Source organism: Camelus ferus, chromosome 3 (genome assembly GCF_009834535.1).
Source record: "Camelus ferus isolate YT-003-E chromosome 3, BCGSAC_Cfer_1.0, whole genome shotgun sequence".
NCBI lineage: Eukaryota > Metazoa > Chordata > Mammalia > Artiodactyla > Camelidae > Camelus > Camelus ferus.
The window spans coordinates 23,800,784-23,826,113 of NC_045698.1; the positions used below are offsets into that span (position 1 = coordinate 23,800,784).

Below are 25,330 nucleotides of genomic sequence, written 5' to 3' on the forward strand. Positions count from 1 at the left end.
AAAAAGACTGAAACAGATACTCCAAAATACTAATATCTAATGTTTGGTGAGAGCATTCATTTTTATACAAAAATACTTATATGTATTTTATAAATTTTCTACAGCATTTTTTTTTTGATCAGAAAAGAACAAGATTAAAAATAAAATATTCCAAACATAATAAAGCAAGAAATTGCCTTTAGCCATCAAATACATCTTTTCCACACGGTCCTCATGCTCTGTGAGAAGCTGTTTCTCTCTCCTGTGAATTTCTAGCCCTTTACCTTCTGTGGCGATTAAAACAGTCTACTCTGCATTACATCATCCATGCACTTTCCCCCTTTTATCTACCTTCCTCCATTAGGTTGAAAATTCATGTAAGGTAAAATTTGCACTTTAAATGCTGAGTCACTCCTGGAATAGCACATTATCTTTGCACAGAGTGAATGTTGATCAGTTCCAGCCAGGCCCTTGGGAGAATACATTTGATTATTCTACCCTCTGTTTGATTATTCTTGACTTCAGCTCTTATTCATAATATGCTCAGAAAATTCCTTCAGTATAATCTTTTTGCTGTCCAAGGTTCAAAGGTTGCTTTTTCTACACTGGAAAATCACCCTATCTGATCATTATGTGAAGCTGTTCTACCTTGCATTGCATTTCTGCAGCAAGCAGACACCTATGTGTTTAATTTGTAGCGTTTGCCTTCATTTGGGGTTTGGAATTTTAAAGCTGGTTGCTTAGCTGATACATTTAAATTTCCCACAACACCTACCTACTATCTCCTTTTCAGAGCCTCCATCTTAGAAAGACTTGCAAAATAGGTCTTGCATATATAATTCTGGCCCTGGGTGAAATTGTGAAACATTGATCATGACTTTGGCCTTCTCCTGTCTTCTGCACTAATCACCTTCTTCACACTTGGATTTATTTACCAGCCCAAATTGCTTTCTAACTTGCCTGCCACCAAATCTTGGATATCTCTCCTAAGCTGAAGACTGGAATTTAGGCATCAATACAGAAGGATTTCAGGTGAGCTATGAAGGTCCCTCCAGATTTCATCACAGACACTCTACACATCAATGTCTTAAAGATTCAAAGGGTTGAAGTTAGAACAATGGAATAAATGAAAAGTAGAGTTTTTTTTTGTAGACAATCACCCTGCTCTGTGCCCACATCAACTGTGTAGCTGTTTACATCATCTGCATGAAAATATTTCAACTTTGCATTAACACATCATAGTAACTTAACAATTGTATGAGTATTCGATTTTATTAAGAACATTATAAAACAGTACATTTAACAGAGGTGGGTTTATTTCCATATAATGCTTATGACATTTCTCTTGGCTCAGTTTTATCCAAAGCCAGGCCAACATCGTACTCTAAGGCACTTTATTGGTAGTATATGCTCTTTAGATGTGAAATTCTTGGGGCAACCTGCAACATTCAGATACCTATTGGCAATGTACCTCTAGGACATTTGGTGAGAGTAAACTTCAACCCCATGACCCCACACTGGGGCAAGGGACAGGGAAGGAGAATACACACAAAATCACAAAAACATCACCAGCCAAGCACAGTATAGCTAATATCCATCCGCTTAAAATAGCATTGCATGTGGATTCAGGAAGAGTTTCAAAATATTTGTAGCTCAAAAGGAAAGGGGCAAAGACTGAAATGAACAGAGAACACACTAAGTTAGCAAATTAATTCTCTCCACTTCTAGCTGTAGAGGGTAATCAATATGAGTAAACAGTTAAAAAAACCTTTGTGGAAATTCAAATTGTAATAGAAGAGAAATTAAGGGCTCATTATTTCTAAGAGAATTCATTATATGATATCTGTTAGATGGACATCTCTCTAGTGCATTTTAAATATGACTCAACCTCAGGGTAGACGTATATTCCAATGATTCTTTGCTTAAAATAAGCCAATTTTGGGTACCATCTTTAGGTACTAGCATCAGAACTTATGGCACATTATCATGAATATTGTTTTGGTGACAAATTTAATCTTTTAAGAATCGATTTTTGGGAGGGATAGGGAGAATTCAAGCAGCACAGCTGCTCCATGAATATTGATTAAATACAGTAATCAAAGTAATCATCTTTTATTAAAAAAAAAAAGGTTAAGCAATTTTATTATATGTCTCCTAAGTGGAATGCCCTTTTATTATGTATCCATTAGTTTCACTGTATATAACTAAGTTTACAGTTCCTTATACATGACATGTCAGTGTATTTAAAGTGTATTAGGGTAATTTCTAAACTGATAGAAAAGAAAGTGATTATATCTGTACAATATGGACCTGCATTCACCACAGGCCAGAGTCAACAGAGCTCTATTGTACTGTAAGAAATGCAATGGGAAAAAGGCAATCTGATAAGCCAGATCTGGTCAGCCCAATTGTGGATTACAGGAAAATTCTATTTCCAAAAATATAAGCCATTTGAAGTCAAGATTTAATTACAGCAGTATCCTTATAGAAAAGGAGGAGTCAATTCTTTGTGAGCACTGTGGATTCTATTACTATCTAAAAGCTATCTGGAATTACTAAAAAAAAAAAAAAAAATCTATATTCCTGAATATTGACCCACTGGATCAAAGTGTTACTGCCCAGTCTAGGCTTTACAAATATTTCTGGTACCTTGGTTCTGGCCCTGGTCCCATCATAATCACCGCACCCTGTTCTCTCAAATGTTGTAAAGAATGATGAACCCAAAACCTCAGGGGTTCCTGAAAGCTGCTATTAAATTTAAAACAGAGCAGCTAAAACTCTTTGCAAACGACTTCTCTGATGGGAACAATGATTTCCAACCTGTATCAAGAGAAGAATTCTCTTTTAGGTGCCCAGGGAAGTGATAAAGCTTGCTGAGTATACTAATCAAGGCCACTTGGGAAGACAGTTTTGTGGTTTATTCTCTGAGCCCCTGCAGTCATCCCTCATTATTGTTGTACCTGTAGCACGATTAGCAATGTAACCAATGAAATTTAAAAAAAAAAAACACAACATATAGAACCATCAACTCTAATGTCCTGCAGATCATGACAACACCAGCTCAGCTATAAGTCTTCCCGCAAATGCAGCTGGTCACTTCATTCATTTACTTAGTTTCAAAGAGCAGGAAGCCTGCAAAGGTAGAGAAGCGCTGGTGGTCCCCATGAAGAGCACCATTGCCCATCCTCAGCCAAACCTCATCCCCTTTGGCCAGCTTCAGCACAGCGTGGTTGCTGGATGTATCCGATTTCCCCTTGGTTTCATAGCTAGAAAGGAAAAAGGCACCAACTGCTTAGTCTTTGCAGTGAAAAGCCAGCTCTTTACCAAAATCTGTCCTCCCCTTCTCCCCCAGACTCCCATGTATTTAGGTATAGTCCTGGGATTAAATTCTCTAAATGGCATGTGGACAGCAATGACATGTGCCACTTATAGGACTGGCCAATACCAATACAACTCTCAGAAATGGCCCCTCTTGCTCATTCCTCATTATGACTGTGTGGAATGCTAATGACAATGACTAGGATGACCTTAGAAGCCATATGTTGAAGCCTGAGTGCTTGAAGACTGTTCCATGAGGAGAAAAGGAATTTCTATTTTGTTTAAGCCATTGGGTCAATGTTTGGGTCAATGTCAATCTACCCTAACCAATGGAGGACTTGGTACTAAAGGAGGGTCCTGAATAACCCAAACCAAAATATGTTGCATTGGCTCATGGTCAGGCAGAGAGCAGAGAGGAAACAACTATTGTGGGCTTGAACCCTGGAGATCCCTGTCATGCTGTAGCAAAACATTTGGGAAAACGTGTGACAACTTTCAATAGAATGCCTGACACATAAAACTTCCCATGAGCTTGCTGCTCTTCCCTCCTTCTGACTGTGGCAGTGGCAACAACCAGTGAGAATTTGGGAGTCAGTTTTACAGATGGCAGAACTGCTTTCACCCATCTGCATCCCCCAAAAACCTGGTGGAGCAATGATCCTTCCACCTTCCACACAGTCCCCTCCTCCACCCTTTCTGCTTCCTTCCCCAACCTGGAACTGGCCAAGAAAAATAGGGTTCTAGTGTGTTCAAGCCACAATAGTCTGCATCTCTTTGTTACAGCAGTTTCACCTACCTAACTCATCTTTTTCTTTTTTGGCTTTTCAAATGCCTCCTCTTACTAGAGGCCAGACTCCAGAAAAAAATGTGACAATCCCCACAAGTCATCAAAAGTAACTGAGAAAAGATAACCACAAAGTTTGTCACAGATAACTCACCACCTATTTATTTAACTACAGGAAAGGTGTTGGCTCTCAGGCTCTTTCCTGCATTTTAAGCTGACATCAGATCAAGTTGCAATATTTCTTTTTAAAATGATTTTTTTTTCCAAGGAGCCCTAGGACCAGGTTGCTAAGATAAATGTCAGAGCAGCAGCACAGCCTAGAGAGGGAGACCAACCCTCAACTCTCAACCTGCCGGCTCAGGGGCTGATAAAGGAAGCCATCAAGAGGGCTAGACTCGGTAGGTGAAGAGGGCAGAGAGGAGGGAAGCAGAAGAAAGGGCTGAGAGAGAAGGAAAGAATGAGTTAAGAAAAGAATACAAATGATTGGTCATGGAGAGTGTTGCTAGTAATTAGTTCAAGGTCTCTTATCAACCTCCTTATGCTCAAATTCATGAGATTTACTGCTTCCCAGACAGTACATATAACCTGGCTGTGTATTGATGTATGGGAGTTCTCAATGACAGCGAGGTTCATGCCAGTCTCTGTTGATTCCTTTATGCTTCCCTGGCCTTGGCCAGCCTTTAAGCAAACAATGGCAGCGTGGATACTCCCTGATGGAAAAGACCAGTCACCTGTACATGCTGAAGACTGTGTTGCCGTTGTGCATGAGATACACATACACTTCCTCTACGTCCTCATGCTTCATCATGCTGAAGGTGAAGAAATAGACACCTGGAAAAGGCAGATATTTACCCACATTTGAATTAACTATTGTATATTGAAGACCGGGAGATAGCAGGGAGATATGTCACATGACTTCACACTTCCTTTGTGTTCTATGTGATGTATTGGTTCTTCTTGGCCTTTATTCATATGAATGTCCCTTTATCTGCTCTCACCTTCAAATTGCTTTAAGTTTTTTTGTATACCGTGTATCCCTAACAAGATTACAAAGCCTTCAAAGGAAGGAGGCTCCTCTAATTTTGGCTGTCTCTCATTGCCCATCCTGCCCCTGACAAAGTGCTTAAGGGGAGGTACATGCTGTTCCTCCATGTAGATCGACCAGTGTCAGCACCTGCCACAAGGCTCACATGGACAAAGTAGAGAGCCCTGCGTGGATGAACACATAGCCTTCTGTGGTTTAACAAAATGACCCAAGTGCAACACTTGCCACAAATGTTAGCCAAAGATAAGGCAGTGTAGCACAGATAAATGTTTATCAGTTCTAAAGAAACACTTCCAGTAATTTCCTCATGTTGTTCATTGTAAGTAGGTGAAATTATGTACAATAAATAGAAAGATTCAACTTTGACTCAGCAGCATGACCCTGCTACTGAAAATATGAATCCTCATTTAAAAAAGACCAACGTATTTTAAAAGTTGTAAGTTTTCTTGTAAGAGTCTAGGGTTTCTAACTGAAAGCAACTTAATGTGCCTGAAACACTGTAAATACCAGTCCCCTCACTTAACGATTAAGAAGAATCCAATAGTGGTGGGATGAGCAAAAAGGAAAATCTTCCCAATTCCAAATGATCTTGGTTTGGAGAGTCCATTTTGAAAAGATGAATGAATACAAACTATCACGCTCTTATTGATGTCCATGCTACATTTTTTAAGTTTAAAAATTTTAATGGCCTTGTCTTAGTCTGTTTGAGCTGCTATAACAAAACAGCACAGATTGAAAAGCCTACAAACAACAAAAATTTATTTCTCATGGTTCTGGAGGCTGGAATTCCAAGACCAGGGTGCCAGCCTGGCCAGGTGAGGGCCCTCTTCCAGGTCACAGACGTCTGGTTGTACCCTCTTACAGCAGAAGGGACTAGGGAGCTCCGTGGGGCCTCTTCTGTAAGGGCACCCATCCCATTCATGAGAGTTCATGATGACCTAATCACCCTCCATAGACCCTACCTTTTAATACCATGACCTTGGGCATGAGGTTTTCAATGTGTGAATTTTGGGGAGGACACAAACAATCAGACCATAATAGGCTTTGTAAAAGAAAAGTCCAGAGACATCTTAAAAAAAAAAAATAAAGCACTTCACAGTTCTATGTTGTTTTCCAAAGGTGCAATCAAGTAATATTGAAGCTGTAAGGCTACTGTGTTTATCCATCTGCCTCTGAGTCAAGTTGAATTAAATAAAGAAGTATGATTATGCTTAATTTAGTTCCAGGCTTGCATATTCAATGTGCTGGAATAAAGGAAATGATATAAAAACAAGTCATTTCCATTCATATGCCTAAAGATGGGTCCACAGATGAAAAGTAAAGGCAGATAAAAATTAGAAACTCAAAGAAAGTAGTTTACATGCATTGAGTTTTTTACACTTTATAAAACTTGTTACATATACACACAACAAGTTTTCAATGCCTCAAGAAAATAAAGTAGGAATCAAAATGACAAAAAAGATACTATTTTTCCTGAAAAAAAAAATGACTACTATAAAAAATAGACACAGAAGCGTTTTAGAAAGACTAAGAAACCAGATGGTGAATAAATGAAGTGACTAGAGTTGGAAATACTAAAGTGAATCTATGTGATATCCACACATGGCTTTCCTTTGCAAGGAAAGGTACTGAAACCAGAGGCAACACATTTGCCCTATGGCTTTCAGGTCTTTGTGTGACTGTAATTGCAAAAGTCAGCCTTCTCTGTCCCATCACTCCCAAAATTGAAAAGTATAAAATGGCCCTTTTATAATCTATTGAGTGAGGCATGAACAGTAAAGTAGGAGTCAAATAATGATGGCTATTGTTTGAACTATGTCCAGCCCAAGAGAACCTAAAAAGCAACTAAATCCATGAGCTTCAGTTATGAAGCCATTGGAAGCAATGGAACCATTCATTGGGTGTATCTAGACACTTACGTAATCTATGACACACAGTGTTCAACAAAATAGTTATAGGAAAATTATAAACTTTCAGAGTAGAAAATCACATAAGAAGATTCAAAGCTTATTGAAACACGATGAAAGATTGTTTTGATCACTTCATATATTAGTTCATCTCTGACTTTAGCTGGGTAGAAAAGTTAATCAAGGCACATGTTAAAAGAATTTGTGGCAACGTGGCCACTGCATCCATCAGAATTTTCTCCTTTTCCTTCTGAATACCATATAGACACATAAGGAGAACTGAAAAGAAACACTGAAAAGTATTCATTCTTTGCAAAACTAGGACCCTGAAAAAGTCAGTACACTTAAAATACCAGTTAAGTGCTGTCACATGTAACTGACAGCGGGCAGAGTCACGTGGAGGCAACATGGAAGTTGGACAAGGAGTTTTAAGGAGGCCAAGTAGCAGCAGACGTCAAACAGTGCCCAGAAAAATGCACTCCCTGATGCAGAATGGCCACTCTGAAGTAAAGATGCTGAAAAGAAGCTCCAGTGTGCAGGGCCGAGATGAAGCAGAAGTTGTTTGGGGGGACAGTTGCTAGATAAAGTCCAGAAAGTGTGGAAAGCTGTACTGCAGTGGTGGATCTCAGAACCTACCAGCAAATATAAGGCTCTTAAAGGCAAAGGAATTGGCAAGTGCAAGGCTGGTTTCAGAAGTTTTCCTAGACCCAGAGCAGTCAGGGGAGGCTGAGGACGTGTGGCCACACAGGAAAAACACACAGAGCAGCAACAGTTAAAAGAAATGGGAGTCCCCTGGTGGCAGAAGAGGGAACCATTGAGTTACCAAGCCTGGAATTATACTGGGGTCCCTCCCCCTCCCCAAGAAACTACTGCATAGAGCTGATCTAGGAAAATCCAATTTATTTAACCATCAGTTAATTTTAGAAAGTAGAAAAGAACAACAAAAATTACCAATAGATGAAGAATACTCACCAACAGGAAATGTTATCATGTAGTAGATGAAAAATATAACCAAATATTCCATCATGAATTTAAAATATATTAATGATGCAAATCCCCTTTGAAGGAACATTTAAAAACAGAATACAGAAACTCGTAGTAGACAAGACCAGACAAGAGGAGGAACTGCAAACCAGGACATCGTGACTAATGTAAAACATAGAAAAAGTTTAAAATAAAAAGCATCACAGAAACAAGACAGAAGAAATTGGAAGAAGCAAAAAGGAGAATTAACCCTCAGAAGATAAAATTTAAAATGTGCAGGATAAAAATGGAAAAAGCAAACAACATGAAATGGAAGAGCACCAAAAGGTTAGAGAGAACTATACATACTGTGGACAGATAAGAAAAGTTAAAAACAAAACAAAGCATAACTGGAGTTCTTGAAAAAGTTAACCAGCGGTGTACTAAGGTGCCGAGGGGATGAGGAGACATGCTTGTGAATGAGTGGTCCACCACACAGGAGAGGAGCATTTTATCACTGACATTGTTTAGAACTGCTGGCCTATGATGATAGTAAAAATCTAGCTAACTTTTAATTGGTTTTATTACAGTTTTAAAATACTCTATAGACAATATAACCCCTTATTGCTGATTTCCTAACACAAATCAGACTGCTTCCAATGCCACCTCACCTTAGTACCCCAATGAGAAGAAAAACAACATTTATATTTATATTTTAAAATATAATTCAAAGAAACTTTCCTGGACAAAAAGAAGGCTTATACACACATATTGAAAAGATGCAGCAGGAACATTTGACCCAGAATGATTAACACTTCTAGAAAAAATCAACCGGACTTTGAAGATAAAGAAAAAATTCTTTGGGAAATCAAGTAGAAAGACTAAGTCACTTACAAGAGAAAAAAAACCCTCAGATTTATTTCAGAGTTCTCTGGACCAAATGCCAGGAAACAGGAAAAAATGTAAGCCAAGGTTTTTATTTGCAGCCAAGTTTCTATCAAAGAGTTTTAGAACATGTAAAGTCTTGGCGAATATTGATGTCATAAGTTTTCTTGAGAACATAATTAAAGGGTAAAGTATGACTAATAAAGAGATGTCTGGGAAACTTTGGCAAAATGACTAATGGTGAACACCGAATATATTTAACTGTAAGGTAAGTCCAAATAATAGCAGGGGATAATGTAAACCGAGAATGTAATTGTTTTATACCTTGACAGTATACAAATGATTCAACCACCAAAAATCAACATGTAAGAAAGAGATAAGATAACAACATAGTAAGTTCATTGACTGGCTTATTTGTAATGTTTGGGAGTTATATCCATATAACAATGCTATAGGTGTCTATGTATACACACCTGTAACAGTATAACAATGATATTTGTTATATCATTGAAGGTCACAGATGAAGCAATTTAAACATGACTTAAATCATTCTTAAAATACAGAGGTAAATACTGAGAAATGGAACACTTGTGCTTAAAATTGGGCAGTGAAGGAGAAAAAGAAGGCAGAATGGAAAACCGACCAGTCATTGTCAGGTGTTGGAGTTCCCAGGGGCTGACTACCAAGGGCTAGCACGAGGGACTTCAGGGGATGAAAGAATGGTTCTGTTTGATAGTATGGTAGTGATGTATCTCTATGCACTTGTCAAAACCCATAGACCTGTACACCACAAAGAATAAATTTTGCTAAATGCAGACTTTTAAAAACTCAGCCAGAATACCAGGGAAACTCGAGATAAGATTATGACAAATGAATTAGGTGTGTTAACAAATGAATGGAGTAACAGAACTGAAGGGCATGGGGAAGAAAGGATGTGACAGGGTTTTGACTGGATGCCTTAAATGTAAAAAGAATTGTGCACAAACGTCATACCCTAGTTGGTAAATTTGTATCTCATGGGACAGGGGTTTGCAATTCTATAACTACTTTGTATACTAAGGTTCAACAAATAAGTAAATAAATTATAGATTAAGAGAGCCTGGTTTCTCATTGTCAAAGAGAGAAGTTACAAATAAATAAAGGGAATGCTAGAATGAACCCAGTGGTGCTGGATTTGAGTCAGATGTATCAGAATGAACTCATGATTTTTTGTTTGCTTTTTACGCACAGTATAGATAGATAGGAAAATAAATATAAATATATATGCATGCATGGGTTAGTATGCATATGTATTTTCTAGCTCTATCCATTAACAGGACCTAGACGCAGTGACATCCTAATAGTGATGAGTACACCTAGTGCCCAGATCTTGGTTTCCAAATACTACTTTCCAATGAAAGGAACCGGGGAGCCTTGGGAAAGCTGGGTATTTTCAGAGCTGGGACAGGGAAAAATGCAATATTCACTTGAAGCAGCTGTGGCTCTAGAAAGTAAGAAAGTTGTGGGGGATTGAATAATGATCTCCTTGTGTGCCCATGTCCTAAACCCCCCAGGATCTTACCTCGTATGGCAAAGGGACTTCGCAAGTGTGATTAAGTTCAGGGTCTTGAGACGGGGGGATTAGCCTGGATTATCCAGGTGAGCCCAAGGGAATCACATCATCTTTAGAAGGAGGATGAGCTCAGTTATGACACATTTAAACTGTGAGAATTCTGACCTAAGGGCTTTTAAAGTCAGAGGTAACTATCCCCGCTTAAGGATTATTTGGTTCAGTTCAAGTCAGAGTTAATAATCTAAGTAATGAATGTTATCATTTTTAAAAGTGTTTTTTTCTTCTCAGATTCTAATTCACTTACTTTGAAATCCAACAGGGAAATATATATGTAAATGATTATTTGTTTTAACCAGAATCACAAAGAATTATTAACTCCCTTAGTCTCTTAGTGTCTTTCTTTGTTCCCTCCTCCTTCATCCTTCCCTTCCTCCCCCACCCCCCACCCCTTCCTTCTTTTCTTCCTTCCTTCCTTCCTTCCTTCTCTTTCTTGATTGCTAGATTGATTAATTCATCATTTATTTATTTTTACTTCTCACCTGATACTGGAGCCCCAAATCTACCAGTCATGACATCAAAGAAGTTTCCAATGTTGGTTTCAACGCTGCTGAAGATAATCCCACTGTTCTGATTGCTGAAGTGAGTTGCCAGAGACGCCATGAATGCAATCTAATGAGAGAGTTGATGGTTAAAAAAGGCAGTTGATTTTAGAGAAATAAGGTTTTTATAGTAGTAAGTTTATTTCAACAATATTTGTAACAGCAAGATTGGAAATAATTTAAATGTTAATCTATGGAGAAAGAATTAAACAAATCATGGTAATTTCTAACATTTTTATGGCTATGCAGCCATTAGAACCACAGCATATATCAAATTTTGAGCATGTGTTTTAAGAAACATTATCCCTTAAAATGCTTTTTGAGATATTAAAATTCTATTATCAAATAATACTGAAAAATGTGGGTGCAATCTTCTACCAATAGCTATTAAATGGCCATTAGCATATTAAACGATCTGAGAAGTCCTGCAGTCAAACAGCTTTTTAATTTTGTTTACCCTGTGCTGTTTTTATCCCTAAAGGATACCTGTGATATTATGATTTATAATAAATATATATTTAGTATTCATATCCAGTTCTGGTCCAGACCTCCTAAAATCCTTGGAATTTCCTAAGTGTGGAGAACAAGCAAAGTGTCTTTTTTACGTTCTTGAGGTAACTTTTGGGAAGCACTTCAGGATGGGAAGGTGGAGCGATTCAGGATTAGAAAGTTGGAACTTTGAGCCCCACTTCCCCTCCCCTCCCTACACCCCCCCACAACACACACCTCCATGGAAGAGAGAGGGGCTGGATGTTGAATCGATCACCAATGGCCAATGATTAATCAATCTTGCCCATGTAATGAAACCCACATAAAAACCCAAAAGACAAGTTTCAGAGAGCTTCTCAGTTGGCAAACACATGGAGATTTGGGGAGGGTGGTGCTCTCAGAAAAGATGTGGAAGTTCTGTGCCCTTTCCCCACACCTTGCCCTATGCATCTCTTCCGTCTGGCTGTTCCTCAGTTACATCCTTTCTTAACAAACTAGTGAGCTAGTAAATAAAATGCTTCTCTGAGTTCACTGAGTCGCTTTGATAAAGTAATCAAACCCAAGGAGGGTCATTGGAACTTCCGATCGATAGCCAGACAGAAGCGCAGGTGACAATCAGGACTCGGGACTGGTGCCCAAAGTAGGGGAGGTGGGCTGGGCAGTCTCACAGGACTGAGTTCTTAACCTGTGGGATCAGACGCTACCTCCAGGTAAACAGGGTCAAAACTGAGTTGAATTGTAGGACATCTAATTGGTGTCACAGAATTTCTGGGCAGTGTGGGAATACCCCGCACGTCAAACTGTACCACCACTGAAGAGTCACATTTGAGAGTCAATGCCAATTCCCTAGCCAAATGAGTCATTCAAACTGAGTGTGAATTAGATCAATTAATTCTTTAACTTGGTGGGATTTTCTGTCTTGAATGAATGGGAGTTTTAAGGGAGAGGGGTGAGAGAGGAAAGAGATCAAATAATCCGAAGTCCCGGAAGACTTGGGGTGTAGGGAGTGGGAGGCAGCCCTGAGAGAATCAACACAGGAAGGATGTGGGCAGTCAGAAGGATCACGAGGGCACTGGACACAGAAGGATGAAGAAGGGGGGACACCAGAGGAGAGATTTAGAAATGAGAATGAAGGGACCTGGAAGTCACCCTCCTTTACAACCTGCCTAAGACCAGTCTTCTCTCCTCTGGATGCCTCCTTCAAAACTGTGAAAGTAATTCTCCCAAATGATTGTGTTGTGGTTTTAGGGTCAAAAAGCTGATGGAACAAATGTAATAATTGCCCACTTGTTCTCCATTAAACTGGCTACTGTAGGGCCTCTCAGCCAGGGTATAACCATTCACAGATTGGGGTTAGTTTCTAGCTTTGAGAATGTTTATCATTCATCTTGTTAAGTACCTTATAAGCATCTGTCTCCTTTTCTTTGTAAATTTATACTGGCACGTGGATCCCAGGTTGCTAAAATTATTAAATAGCATTCATTAAAAAGTTACAAAACTGCAAAAGCAGATAGGATAACACACAGGAACTCTTAGTTTATGCTTAAAAAACTGAGACCCAGAAAAATGATGGGATTTGTCCAAGGTCAATCACCACATGCACCCAAATAAAGGGCCAGGTTTTCCCCCATTGATCTGTCAAATAAAAGTTGCTCTGTATGCTAGTTCTTTAAAAGTTTCTCATGTTATATTGTCCACAATAACATTAATCAAAACCAATCTAAGAAAGAAATGGAAAATTTTATTCGAGCCAACCTGAGGAAATAACCCAGGAGATAGTCTTTCAGGAAAGCTCTGAGGACTGTTCCAAAGAGGTACGGGGGTCGGGGTGGTGGAGGCCAGTATATGGGGTTTTGGTGAAGGGGTCCACACAGTGAAGCACACATTTTGGTGAAAGGTTACTGCTATTTGAGAGGAACAAATACCATAGTTAATGGTTTCAGTGCTTTTCTAAGTATGGAGAGATGCAAGAAACTGGGCTCATCCCTAATTCAAAAAGACACCTTCATCCCAATATTCATAGCAACACTATTTACAGTAGCCAAGACATGGAAACAACCTAAATGTCCATAACAGATGACTGGATAAAGAAGTTGTGATATGTTTATAAAATGAAATACTACTCAGCCATAAAAAATGATAAAATAATGTCATTTGCAGCAACATAGATGGCCCTGGAGAATGTCATTCTAAGTGAAGTAAGCCAGAAAGAGAAAGAAAAATACCATACGACATCACTCATATGTGGAATCTAAAAAAAAAAAAAAAGGCAAATGAACTTATGTATATATATAACAGAAACAGACTCACATAGAATACCGACTTGTGGTTGCCAGGGGGAGGGGTTGGGAAGGGCTAAACTGGGAGTTCGAGATTTGCAGATACTGACTGATATACATAAAATAGATAAACAAGTTTATACTGTATAGGGAAATATATTCAATATCTTGTAGTAGTTCACAGTGAAAAAGAATATGAAAATGAATATATGTATATTCATATATTCACTGACTATACCTCAATAAAAAAAATTTAAAAAAGAAAAGAAACTAGGTTCATAAAATTTTCTCCTGAATATATCTATCTCAGGGCCGGTTCTGCCAGTTTTCCCAGAGCAAAAGGTGCCTCATGCTGATCTTCACCCTGAATTCCCCCCAGGGTGTATCGTGGGTCAGCGACTACAGCGGTGGATGACTTGGTTCTTGCAGAAGTGGATGGTGGGCAGCATTCTTTATTTTATGATCCCCTCCCTTTTGGCCTTAATTTCAACCAAGATTTGGGAGGCATTTTGTGACCACTTTGTCCCATGGCACTAGGAATGCTCATTTCCAGGTCAGGCAAGGATTACCTTGGCATGCTACTCAATGTGCTGATAACTGGGTTAACAGTAGCCCAAATCCTCTGGACCTCCTGTCTTACTAGTTGTGGTCCAAGAAGTGGTTCCCTCTTGGAGCTTCTTCCCACAACGAGAGTTACACTGTTACAACCATTGATCTTATAGAACAATATACTTGGTCAATCGTTTCAAGTCCCCTAGACATCGTTATTTTTATTGGAGGCTCAATTATGCATTGGTAACGCAAGGAACAGTAGTTACGTGAAATAGGCAGAACACAGGGAATACCATTAGCAACATTTATAATATAAGGTTATAAGTAAGTAATGTTGTCTCCTAAGGAGTTCCATGGCTGGTGCCAGAAGAAGAAAAATTGATCTTTGTGGTTGCGCAGGGATTTCTACTGTTGGGGAAGTCTGGTTAATGAGTCTTGCAGATGGACAGTGCACACCAGAGGGGAAGGGGGAGGCCCAAAAGGGCAAAGAAAAATTTATGTTTAAAAATTTCCTGTCTTGACTTAAAATATGAGTTTTATTTCATCAGTATGTTCTCTCAATTACTTAGTTTTAACCACAAGTTGCTATTTCAGGAAGACATATCAGCCAGAAACAACCTTAATAAAAATTGCTAGTTTTCAGTGCTAATGGGAGTCCTTTCAAAGAATCTGTTTTTATAGTATTAGCCACATATATAAATAACCCAGACTTAGTAATTTTCTTGGTGACTTAACCCCACATTTGCAAGTTTTAGATCTTACTGACAAGAATTTTGAAGATCATTTAAGACAGAAATAAAGAGTAGATAGGTGGGTACTTGAGCTTGGAATAAAATGTCCAATAACAGCCTTATAAATGGATTAAACAAACTTTCAACTGAGATAAATATCATCTGGTCTGGAAACCTGTAGGTGAGTGATGCAAAATGAAACGTCTCTGGTGATAAAGAAGATACTGATGAGAAAAGTTTAGGTAACAATTATGCCACAAAATCTGATATGATAGAAAGCAACATTTGTATATTAATACCCATACATGTGACTTCAATATGTAAATGTAACAAAACTAATAAATAAATGGAATGGTCAAATGTCTACTTAATAATATTTTATGAATCTAAAAACTTATATATTCAGGTTGCCAAGAACCTTTTTATCTAACATATCTCCTCATTTGGAAAGTGAGAGATTAGCTTAGTTGATATTCAAGATCACTTTGTATTTGGTCTAATGAGGGTGTTGAATTTTACCCTTCATATGTTTCTCTTCTCCCTAAGAATGATTTCAAAGCACTTTGACAGCTAGGTCTTATGCAAAACCCCTGTGGTGGCGATGGACAGATTGAGACTCAGGTTTAGTCAACACTGAGGATGAAGAAGCACCCAAGCCTTCTGATTCTTGGACCCTGATGGTCAGGACAGTGTAGAAGTCACCTGGAGACGTGCCAGGATGACTTACCTGCAGTTCTGGTGGAACCCCTGGGTAGCCCTTCTCTCCTTTGGGGCCATGCTGCCCTCGCTCCCCTCGTGGCCCCAGGTCACCTTTGTCTCCTTTCTCACCTTTGGCCCCTTCGTGGCCAGTGGCTCCATTATTGCCATTGTTCCCATGGTTTCCTTAAACAACCAGACATTATCATATGAGAAAGCCCAGTCACTCATACTTACCATCTATTTCTATACCAATGTAGCCCCCCCCCTCTGTTTTTGCCAAAATACACAAACTCAGTTGTAAAAGGGGACCATTTGAAACAATCCCAAATCCAGCCTTGGGGGACATGATCAAATGGGATCTCTTTTAAATGGGACACTGAAAATGGCCTTAGATGCTCTTAAGGCTCCAGGCTCCAAAGCTTGTTTTTCTTATCAAGCAAGACTTGAATGAAAAATTGGGTAGAAGACTGATTATTAAAGCATCCTTTATAATAGCAAAGATTGGAAACCGCCTGTATGTCCACAAATACTGAAAGGGCTAAGTTTAAAAATGGTACATCCCAGTAAATGTTGTTACATAGGCATAAAGAGAGAATGCTGAATAAAAATATTTAATAACATTTAGTATGATATTTTTAGCTAAAAGGGGTTATGAATCAATTGGACATAGCATGATAGTATGTGTATATATATATATAAATAGGATGGAGTTGTGCATCTATATACATATTTTATCCAAAGGGGGAAAAGACTAGAACAAATTACAAAAAAATATTTGCAGTGCTTTATTTTTTCTAATGGATGAAACATGAGTGATTTTTGTGTCATTCTATATACTTTCCTGGGTTTTTTTTTTTTTTTGAAGTTTTCTTCAAAGAACACGTACCACTTCTATAACTGGAGGAAAAGTGAAAATGATTGATAAAAAAATTATTACAATAATCTTGAAAGCAAGACTTGGATAATGATTTCAACTCTTTGCCACTAAGAGAGAATTTCTACACCTCTCCCTTTGTTTTTATATTTGTTGAATTCCAGACCCTTTTGCTGTTGACTTTCCAAGCCACCTTTGATCATGTATCAAACTGGGCTTGCAATTCTTCCAGGCTGATGAACTTTGACTGTGTTTATAGGTCAATGTACTAATAACAAAACTGTTCTTGATGGAGAGTGTGTAGCCAAGGCCAGCCTGTCCTATAATCCAGAAGAGTTTAGTATCCAAACTAAGAAGGGTCTGGATAGCTCCTTCCCCTTAGCACTGCACCTGCCGTCTTTGTTGTTCAGTGACATAGATTCAAAGCTTGGAATCATAGTTTAAAGTCTAGAAGAGCACTGTCTCATTCTAAATTTGGTTTCATTTGAAAAGCTCCTCAAAAGTATTTTAAAAATTTAACCCTGTTTGATAAATATTAACAGCAATGGGAGTAAATTAGAGAAGAGTAAGTGGAATTTTGCCAAACCCCGAGGAAAAGTTTTACCCCTGGGAATTAACCTAGGGAGAAGAAAGTCACTTAAACCCCCAGGTAGATTTGGGAGTCCTGGGACGGAGAGGACCTGAGCAGCCCTCTCCTTGGCTGACCCAGGTCGCTCCATGCTGGGTCACCACTCAGTAGGGTAGAGATGGTGGAATGGTGGGTCTAGAGGGACCCAGTGGAGCTCTGCAGCATGCCCCGTGCCACCACGTGGTGCTGGAGCCCCAAAATGTCCCTGTGGCTCCAACAGAGGCATGAAGGTCAAGTGAGAGACAGCTGAGTGGGGAAAGACCCTGAGATCAGGGGGGAAAAAATCTGGTGGGACCTAGACTCAGACAGAAGGAAGTGTAGCTCAGTAAATGGGACCATGGAGATGACTATAACCCAGAGCAGCAAGCTCTCTCTCCTCACCTGAAAGCTCTCCTCTCCTCCCCATCTTCACTTCATCAACCCCTGAAAGTTAGATCTAGTGTCCCGCATGGAGCACACAGTGGCAGAAATACTGCAACCCACTCAGCTCCAGTGGTTCTAGACTCCATGCTGGTGAAGGCCCTCATAGCCTGTAATCTGGTGCCCCACTGTGCCCAGTGCTTGTGGGATTCTGCCAGTGGTATAGATAATAAATACTATTTTTTATACCATTCCATCTGGTTAACTCAGTCAACCCAGTTCCCTGCCCAGCTTCCTTTTGGATTTCCCAGGCATAAGCTTTGGCTCACATATGTCATCCCAAATTATTGAGGTTCGCCCCTGGCTCCTGTTTTGGCACAGTCTGCAATTAGGCTGGAAAGAGTGCATCACTCTCATCCTTACCTGGAATGCCGGGGGGGCCAGGAGGTCCTGGGGGGCCTTGGTAGCCTCGGAAGCTGTAGTCTCCATGGCAACATTTGCTGCAGTCTGGGGGCAGTCCTCCGGTTGGTGGAGACTTTAAAAAGATACAAAGAGAAGTGTCAGAGAAAGGTAAGTATGAGTAATTAGGACTTTTGAATTTCCTCTGGCTTCTAGGTAATTTTCATTCCAAACAACCCACAACAACATCAGAAAAGAAAGTGAGTATGTCAATGGCAAAGGAGTCAGGGAGTAGCTAAGGTGAGGTGAAAGTCAGAAGGCCAAGGACAGGAGAGTCAACAGAAGAGCATGCTCTTTGGAAAGGACCGTGAGTGGGGGTGAGGATCGGAACAGGATTTCTGGGAAGCGTGTTCCTGACACTGCAGGTGTCAGGAAAAGAGGAGGCTCTTTCAGAGGAGGAGTTGGAAACATTCCCTGTCTTCCAACTGCCAGGCGTCTCGGATGTAGCTAGATGGAGTGAATGACCCTCAAATGATAAAATTTACCAACTTCAAATATAATTAAGACTCTCCATATTTACGATACCAGGTTAAGAGTTCTTAGAAACTCTGAATTGTAGCTTCTCAAACAGTCACAACACACACAAATTATCTTAGGAAATTAAGGAAAGAATATTCATTAACCCAATAAATTCTTATTAATTGTCTACATTTTTTTTGATGTCTAATTTTATTTTTTTAATTAAAAAATTTTTAAATTGAAGTGTTGTCACTGATTTTCAATGTTGTGTTAGTTTCTGGTGTTCAGCATAGTGATTCAATTATACATATATATTCTTTTTCCTATTCTTTTTCATTATAGGTTATTACAAGATATTGAATATGGTTCCCTGTGCTATACAGTAGGATCCTGTTGTTTATCTATTTAGTTATTTATATCTTGATACAAATTTAACTTCCTTTTTTTAACTTCCACTTTAACATGATGTTCTGTTTTATATTCCACTTGACAATTTAAAGTTATTGTCGCATTATTTGAACTGAGATTTAATGAGTACTTAGTGGATACTAAATGTATTCAAATAGGACACTGAGTTAAATGCTTATTTATTCAGAGATAAATTTCTAAAATTTGTACTTAGTGTCAAGGAGCTAGAGATTTGGCAGAAGTTAATTGACAGAAGAGTTCGAGTTGCTTATAAATTTGGAGTCTCACTCATCTACATTGGCAATTTGATTTTTAATCATAGCATACAAAGGATTTGTGGAAACTTTCTTGGACACCAATTATAATTCAATGGTTTTCTGAAAATAGCATATTGTTGCTAAAGGATTCATTTTGAAAAAGGAAGGGAGGTAGAGAGAGAGGAAGGAAGGAAAAGAGGGAGGGAGAAAGAGAGAAAGGGAGAAAGGGAGGAAGGAAGAAGTCATTTAAAATTCAAGTTTTCTCCATCATTAGAAATCCAAGCAGAAAAATGAATCAAGGCTTCATATTGCTGCATCTCTAGACTTTACTCTTAGTTTCCAGTAGAAAATAAGCTTGGATATGATCCAGCAATCCCATGCCTGGGCATACATACATTCAGAGGAAATTATAATTTGAAAAGATACATGGACCCCAATGTTTATAGCAGCACTATTTACAATAGCCAAGACATGGAAGCAACCTAAATGTCCATTGACAGATGGTTGGATAAAGATGATAGGATACACACACACACACACACACACACACACACACACACACACACACACACACACTGGAATACTATTCAGCCATAAAGAGGAATAAAATAATGCCATTTGCAGCAACATAGATGGACCTGGAGATTGTCGTAGTAAGTGAAGTAAGCCAGAAAGAGAAAGAAAAATACCATATGATATCAATTATATGTGGAATCTAAAAAAAAAATGAGGCAAATGAACTTATTTTAAAAACAGAAACAGACTCACAGACATAGAAAACAAATTTGTGGTTACCAAGGAGGAAGGAGGGAGTGGAGAAATAATTCAGGAATTTGGGATTTGCAGATACTAACTACTACATATAAAATAGATAAACAGCAAGGTCCTCCTGTATAGCCCAGGGAACTATATTCAATGCCTTGTAATAGCCTATAATGAAAAAGAATATGAAAAGGAATATATATGTATAACTGAATCACTATGCTATGCACCAGAAATTAACACAACATTGTAAACTGACTACACTTCAATTAAAAAACATTTTTTAAATGCAGAAATGGTTATGAGTCACATTAAAAGTCAACAAAACCTCAAAAAAAAAATACAAAAAAGAGCTCAGACTTTTTCCTTACTCTCATTCCTTTCTCCTGAAGGTTCTCACCTAGCTATTAAGAAAAAATGCAGAATAGTATCTACAGTCCACACAAATTTCCCTGCAACAGCTCAGAGCCCAATCTCAAGTGATCAGGAGCTACAATCAGAAGTTACCTCCCAGTCTAATCACCTAAAATTCAAGTTTTCTCGATCATTATTCCCAATCTGGACAGGTATGGGAGTCTATGAAAACCTTTTGTAAAACTGGTGGAGGAAAAGATAAACAGTGAAAGCAGTGGTCTGAGACGAGGGACTTCAGACACTTGGAAAGTCAGACACCACAGCACCACCCCTCCTTCTCATCCAAAGATGCAATCTGAGAAGTAAGTATTCCATTAATTTCCTGGGATGATTTTGCTAATATGAAATACAGCCTTTTAAGCTCCAAGAAATCCTAGGTTCTGCCAATAATGAATTTTAGGGAAAGAGAAGGGAGGGGAAGGAGGGAAAATCCTGAAGTGGAAACCATTCGTTTAAAAATAGAAGTGAAAAACTGAGCTGTTAAGAACTACAGAAAGAGAACTGGACTGGAACCAGAACACCCATCTCAGTTCCGTGTAAATTTCATGAAGTCACTTTTCCCCATACATCATTTTCCTTGTCTACTAAATTAAAGGATTGGGTAAGATGGCCATGAATTTTCTTTCCAGCTCTATAATGCAAACAAAGATACTGAAGTCTTTTCCAAAGCCTCAAATAGTGACTTAGACTTTGCTTTTTAGTCTAGTATCTGGGCATGAGAAGCTAGCTCTGGAGATGGGGTTGGTCAGCATCAGAGCTAGCTGGGACTGAGTGAATGCCCAAACACTTCGAGAGCATAGAGATGCCACCAAAACAGAAGAGACTTCTGGTCACTAAGTCCAGCACCTCCTGAGAACCCTCCTGCAACATTTCACAATGGGGTCCTCCCTCTGGCCCGGTCTTTCAAATTTCATTCAAGTGGAACAATGTTTGTGGGCCTTTGGATGGACCCTTAGAACATATTGGCTAGATGTGTTCGCTGAGTTTTCTCCCAGGGAAGGGAAAGTCACATACTAGATAGTTACTGTCTATACCCCCTTAAGTTTATCAACCCATTTCCCAAAATTAGGTCAAATTTGTATACCAAGAACATGCAAATGGGCAGCATGGGAGGAAGGAGGCATCCCTAAGACAAGACCCATCCGTTTTGTAGATGGAGACGTAGAGGCAGCTACACAGAATGGAGCGCTACTTCCGTAAATGACTCTAGGAGTTTTCACCCAAGGAGGAGGGAAGAGAAAAAAGGCGAAGGGAAGAGGAAGAGGGAGAGACAGGTGTCCAGGAAGAGGACGGAGACTGATAAAGGTGAATAATGAAAAGCGACAGAGGAGAAAATGTCAGGAAAAGAGAGTCCAGTCTGCTCATCCCCATCTCTGCACATACCCGATGGCCAGAGTCATCTTTCCAGAACACAAACCTGATTAGCTCCCCACCCTGCTATGAACAAACAGACAGACAAAACTTTTGCTGGCAAAATTAGGTTGAAGCTTCTCTACCGGCCAACAGACTCATCCCGCCTGACACTAAAACCACTCATGTCTTCTTCCCCAGCCGGCGCTCCAGCCACACCCGCTCCTCCAAGTTTCTCTCCAGGCTCTTGCTGTGGCACGCATTTTTTTTAATTTTAGTTTTTCCGTGGATAGCCATCACTTTTGTCTCATCTTTTGAGATTCAGCTTAGCGGCCACCACCATTCTGATTGTTTTCCCCCAACTCCCTTTTATGCATTGTCGTTCATCGCGTGATACTTCATGAGCTGTTCATTTATCCCCACGAGAGCCCTTCGGAACTGCTCAGAGATAGGCGCTTGGGCATATTTACCGCCATCCTCAAGCTTGGCACATAACAGAAGCACAGGAAATGATTGGTGAAAGAAGCGGGGAAAAATAGGATTAAAGGAAAAGAAGAGCTAGGGGAAGCGAGGAAAGAAGGAAAAACACAGTACAATCCAAAGTTCAAAGTGGTCTCCACTTCAATGGCAGAGAGTTGCACTGAAACCTCTAGAATATCAGTGTTTCTTGTTGGAGGCTGGTTTGGAAATATTTCAGAAATCTAAGGAAGTTTGAAAGTCCCCCTCCTTTCAAAAAGCCTGGCTTAAACAAAAAAAAAAAAAAAAAGAAAAAGCAAAAAACAGAAAGTGGCTTCTAACCCATTCATCTGATTTCAGCATGTTAGATGCCTAGGGGCACCAGTAGGTGGGGTGAAAAAGAAACGTAATTTGGATTTCAGTTGCCTACTGGGGTGTTGGTTGCCAAGAACTAATGAGAAAGGACAGCCTGCATCTGCCTTCTGCCGCCTCTGGGGGCTCACACTGCCATGGCCGGGAAGGATCCAGCAAAGATCCTTTTATTGAAACAGAAAGTCCACATCAAGGCTTGGACAAAAGTGAAAATGTCTTCACCCCTGAGAAAACCTCAGATTAGCCCTCATTGCTCTTCAGCCAAAAGGTTGTCGGATGAACGGACAAGCTCTAAAAGTGGCTTTCAAAAAACAGGATTGTATTGGAGGTTATCATTTCTTCTGTGGCTCATCAAAGGAACAGTGTTTTCTTGGCACAGCCCCACAGAATGGTGCATTTGTGGCCAAGTTAGACATCCCAGGTTTGTCCCAGATCTACAGCTACTTCCGCGTGTGACCTTGGTCTGATCATACTACCAGTCTCAATCAAAACTTCTCAGTCTGTGGTGGGAGGGGTTTCGATTTCAGTTTCATGGACTTTTTCGGGGCCTATTCAATGCATAGAAGCAGTCACTTCCTGTGGTAAAACCTATTTGTTCAAAGATCATATAATTCAGAGTAACTCTCCTCGTCCCCTTGTCTGATTACCACATGCTTGATACCTAGAAGGTAAATCAAAATCTGCTGCTTCTGTGTGTTGTGCACCTGAAACTAATATAATGTTATATGTCAATTACACCTCCATTAAAATGTTTTTCATTAAAAAAAATAAAGGCAAATTAAAAAAACCTTTTTCTTCCTGTTCTTAATGTTTTAAATTAAATTGAGTTTCATGAATTTGCCATTCACTACACTGAAACCTCAACTCACTGCCATACCACCCTGAAAGAGTTAAAGGTGTTTCCTTAGACGCTGAGCTTACACACCCAGAAATAAATCAAGTCCTCTGTGATTATCAGGCATTGCATCACACAACACAATCAGGTTTGCATTTTAAATACAGACAGCCTTTTTTTTGTTTTAACTCTTTGGTCCTTTTTAAAACGGGGTGAATATAGAGGCTTAGTAACCTAGAACTCCATAAATCAAACAACAAAGCCTGGCGTGAAATGTCACAGTAGATTCGCACATCGAATGAAAAACTCAAAGGGCAGCTTCTCCTGGCTGGGAAGCAATTAAGCACGTCCAATTTTCTTATGATCTGCAAATGATTATCTACAGTGGTCATCTGTCTGCAAAGGTCAGCGCTCTTCCTTTCCACACCAGCAGAGCCAGAAAGAAACCAAGTCACAGAGAGCAGGGAGCTGGCCGCCGCTGTACCCCTTTCTGATGGGGCGGCTGCAGCCTCTCTTTATCTCAGTACATCCATGATTTTCCAACAGAGACCGGCAGCGCCCCAAGTATCCCAGAGCAACCCAGAGAGAGACCCACAAGCAGCGCAATCCACTTCTCGAAAGCATTGATCCTAGGAATCAAAGCTGAAAAGAAAAGAAGAGAAGAGAAGAGAAGAGAAGAGAAGAGAAGAGAAGAGAAATGAAAAGAAAAGAAAAGAAAAGAAAAGAAAAGAAAAGAAAAGAAAAGAAAAAAGAGCAAGAGTAACACAACTCATTAAACTTTGACAGTAATCCTTAGAAGAGAATTCTGAGTACCTGGCCCCAGAATGGGGTGATCTGGGCTAGGTCATCTACCTCGGGGTGCGGTAGCTCATCTGGTCTCAGGGATTTTAGGTCTGTAGAAGTGTTATTATCCACAGTCCCAGATTTAGGATGGCTCCGCTCTCTCACTTTCTCCCTCCTGGAGCCGCTACGGCCAGTCTGCTGATGGCTTTGCACTATTCTTGCCACCACTTTATTAGCTCTTCTGCTCACCTCCATGTATTCATCTTGACACAGGCAAAAAGGGAGGAAAAGCAAAACCAGCAGGTGCCAGCAGACGAGCTGCCTCCCGTGCATGATTCTCAATAGAGCCACAGAGCCTCTGGGAGAAGACGGCTGGGGCTCCAGGCGCCGTGGTCTCTTCGGGCAAGTGCCAAGGCTGGAGATGAGAGCTGCAGCCGGCCGGGCGGTTTTATACTTGGGTGGGTAATAAATAAGGCTGCAGTCATGCCAGAGGGAGAGCAGCCCTCCTCCGCCAGCAGAACAGCCCCCATTCATCACTTTCCCACACCACAGGCAAAACGATATGTGTGCACAGCTCCCAGTTGGTGGGGTTCATAAATGTCACACCTTGGCACGTTTTTTTGTTAAAGTGTGGAGAAAACATACACAACCAGCTGGAAACAGGCAGCATGTGTCCAGTGGTTTGCTTTTGCGATTAGACATGGAAAGGCCACGCCTTCTGCGGTCTAAGATGTCTTTTGGAAAAACCGGTTCCTGGGCTTGCCAGGAAATTCGGGCTTAACTGCATCAATTCCGTCTGAAACGGCAGTGGGAACCTGTTCAGGGCAATCAAAGGAGCTCTGCACCCTCATTGTGCAGTTAATATTTCCCCACTGCAGTCCACTTAAAGAAACTCATTTCCCCTTCTGGCTCCGGCACAGAAGGCAGTTGGGTGACTCCACAATGCTAAGCTGGAATCAGGTGCAGAGTCTCTGGGTTTAGCAAAAGCATTTCCCCATCCTAGGTTTCATTTCCTTTTCCCTGAAGTTTCCAGGAGCCAGAGGTAGATCAAAGTGGACCAAGTCGCTTATTACCAGATGATGATAGAGAATCCTGCTTCGTGTTAAAAGAAGGTTTTCTGTCTCTGGCCAC

At 40.0% G+C, this 25,330-nt stretch overlaps 1 protein-coding gene across 3 annotated transcripts; it reads right to left on the reverse strand.

Annotated features, from left to right (window-relative positions):
- Nucleotides 1-1,221: 1,221 nt before the first annotated feature.
- Nucleotides 1,222-24,970, reverse strand: C1QTNF3 (C1q and TNF related 3). 3 transcript variants are annotated; one of them, XM_014567835.2, is made up of 6 exons: nt 24,269-24,970; nt 18,068-18,179; nt 15,811-15,965; nt 10,973-11,102; nt 4,813-4,912; nt 1,222-3,245 (listed from the first exon to the last, which is right to left on the reverse strand). In XM_014567835.2, the coding sequence occupies exons 1-6, from the start codon at nt 24,731-24,733 to the stop codon at nt 3,086-3,088; spliced, it is 1,122 nt and encodes a 373-aa protein (XP_014423321.2). In that variant the 5' UTR covers nt 24,734-24,970; the 3' UTR covers nt 1,222-3,085. The 3 variants fall into 3 exon arrangements, with proteins under 3 accessions (XP_014423321.2, XP_006194873.2, XP_006194874.2); XM_006194811.3 differs by having other exon boundaries at nt 24,230-24,970; XM_006194812.3 differs by having other exon boundaries at nt 24,449-24,867.
- Between the last annotated feature and the right edge of the window lie 360 nt (nt 24,971-25,330).

Coding starts and splice junctions, on each gene's coding strand:
- C1QTNF3 (XM_006194811.3), bottom strand. CDS start 24,733: ATGAATGGGGGCTGTTCTGCTGGCGGAGGAGGGCTGCTCTCCCTCTGG. Junction 11,103..15,810: donor GGGTTCCACCAGAACTGCAG/GTAAGTCATCCT, acceptor CTCTCTCATTAG/ATTGCATTCATGGCGTCTCT. Junction 3,246..4,812: donor ACAGTCTTCAGCATGTACAG/GTGACTGGTCTT, acceptor TTTCCTTTCTAG/CTATGAAACCAAGGGGAAAT.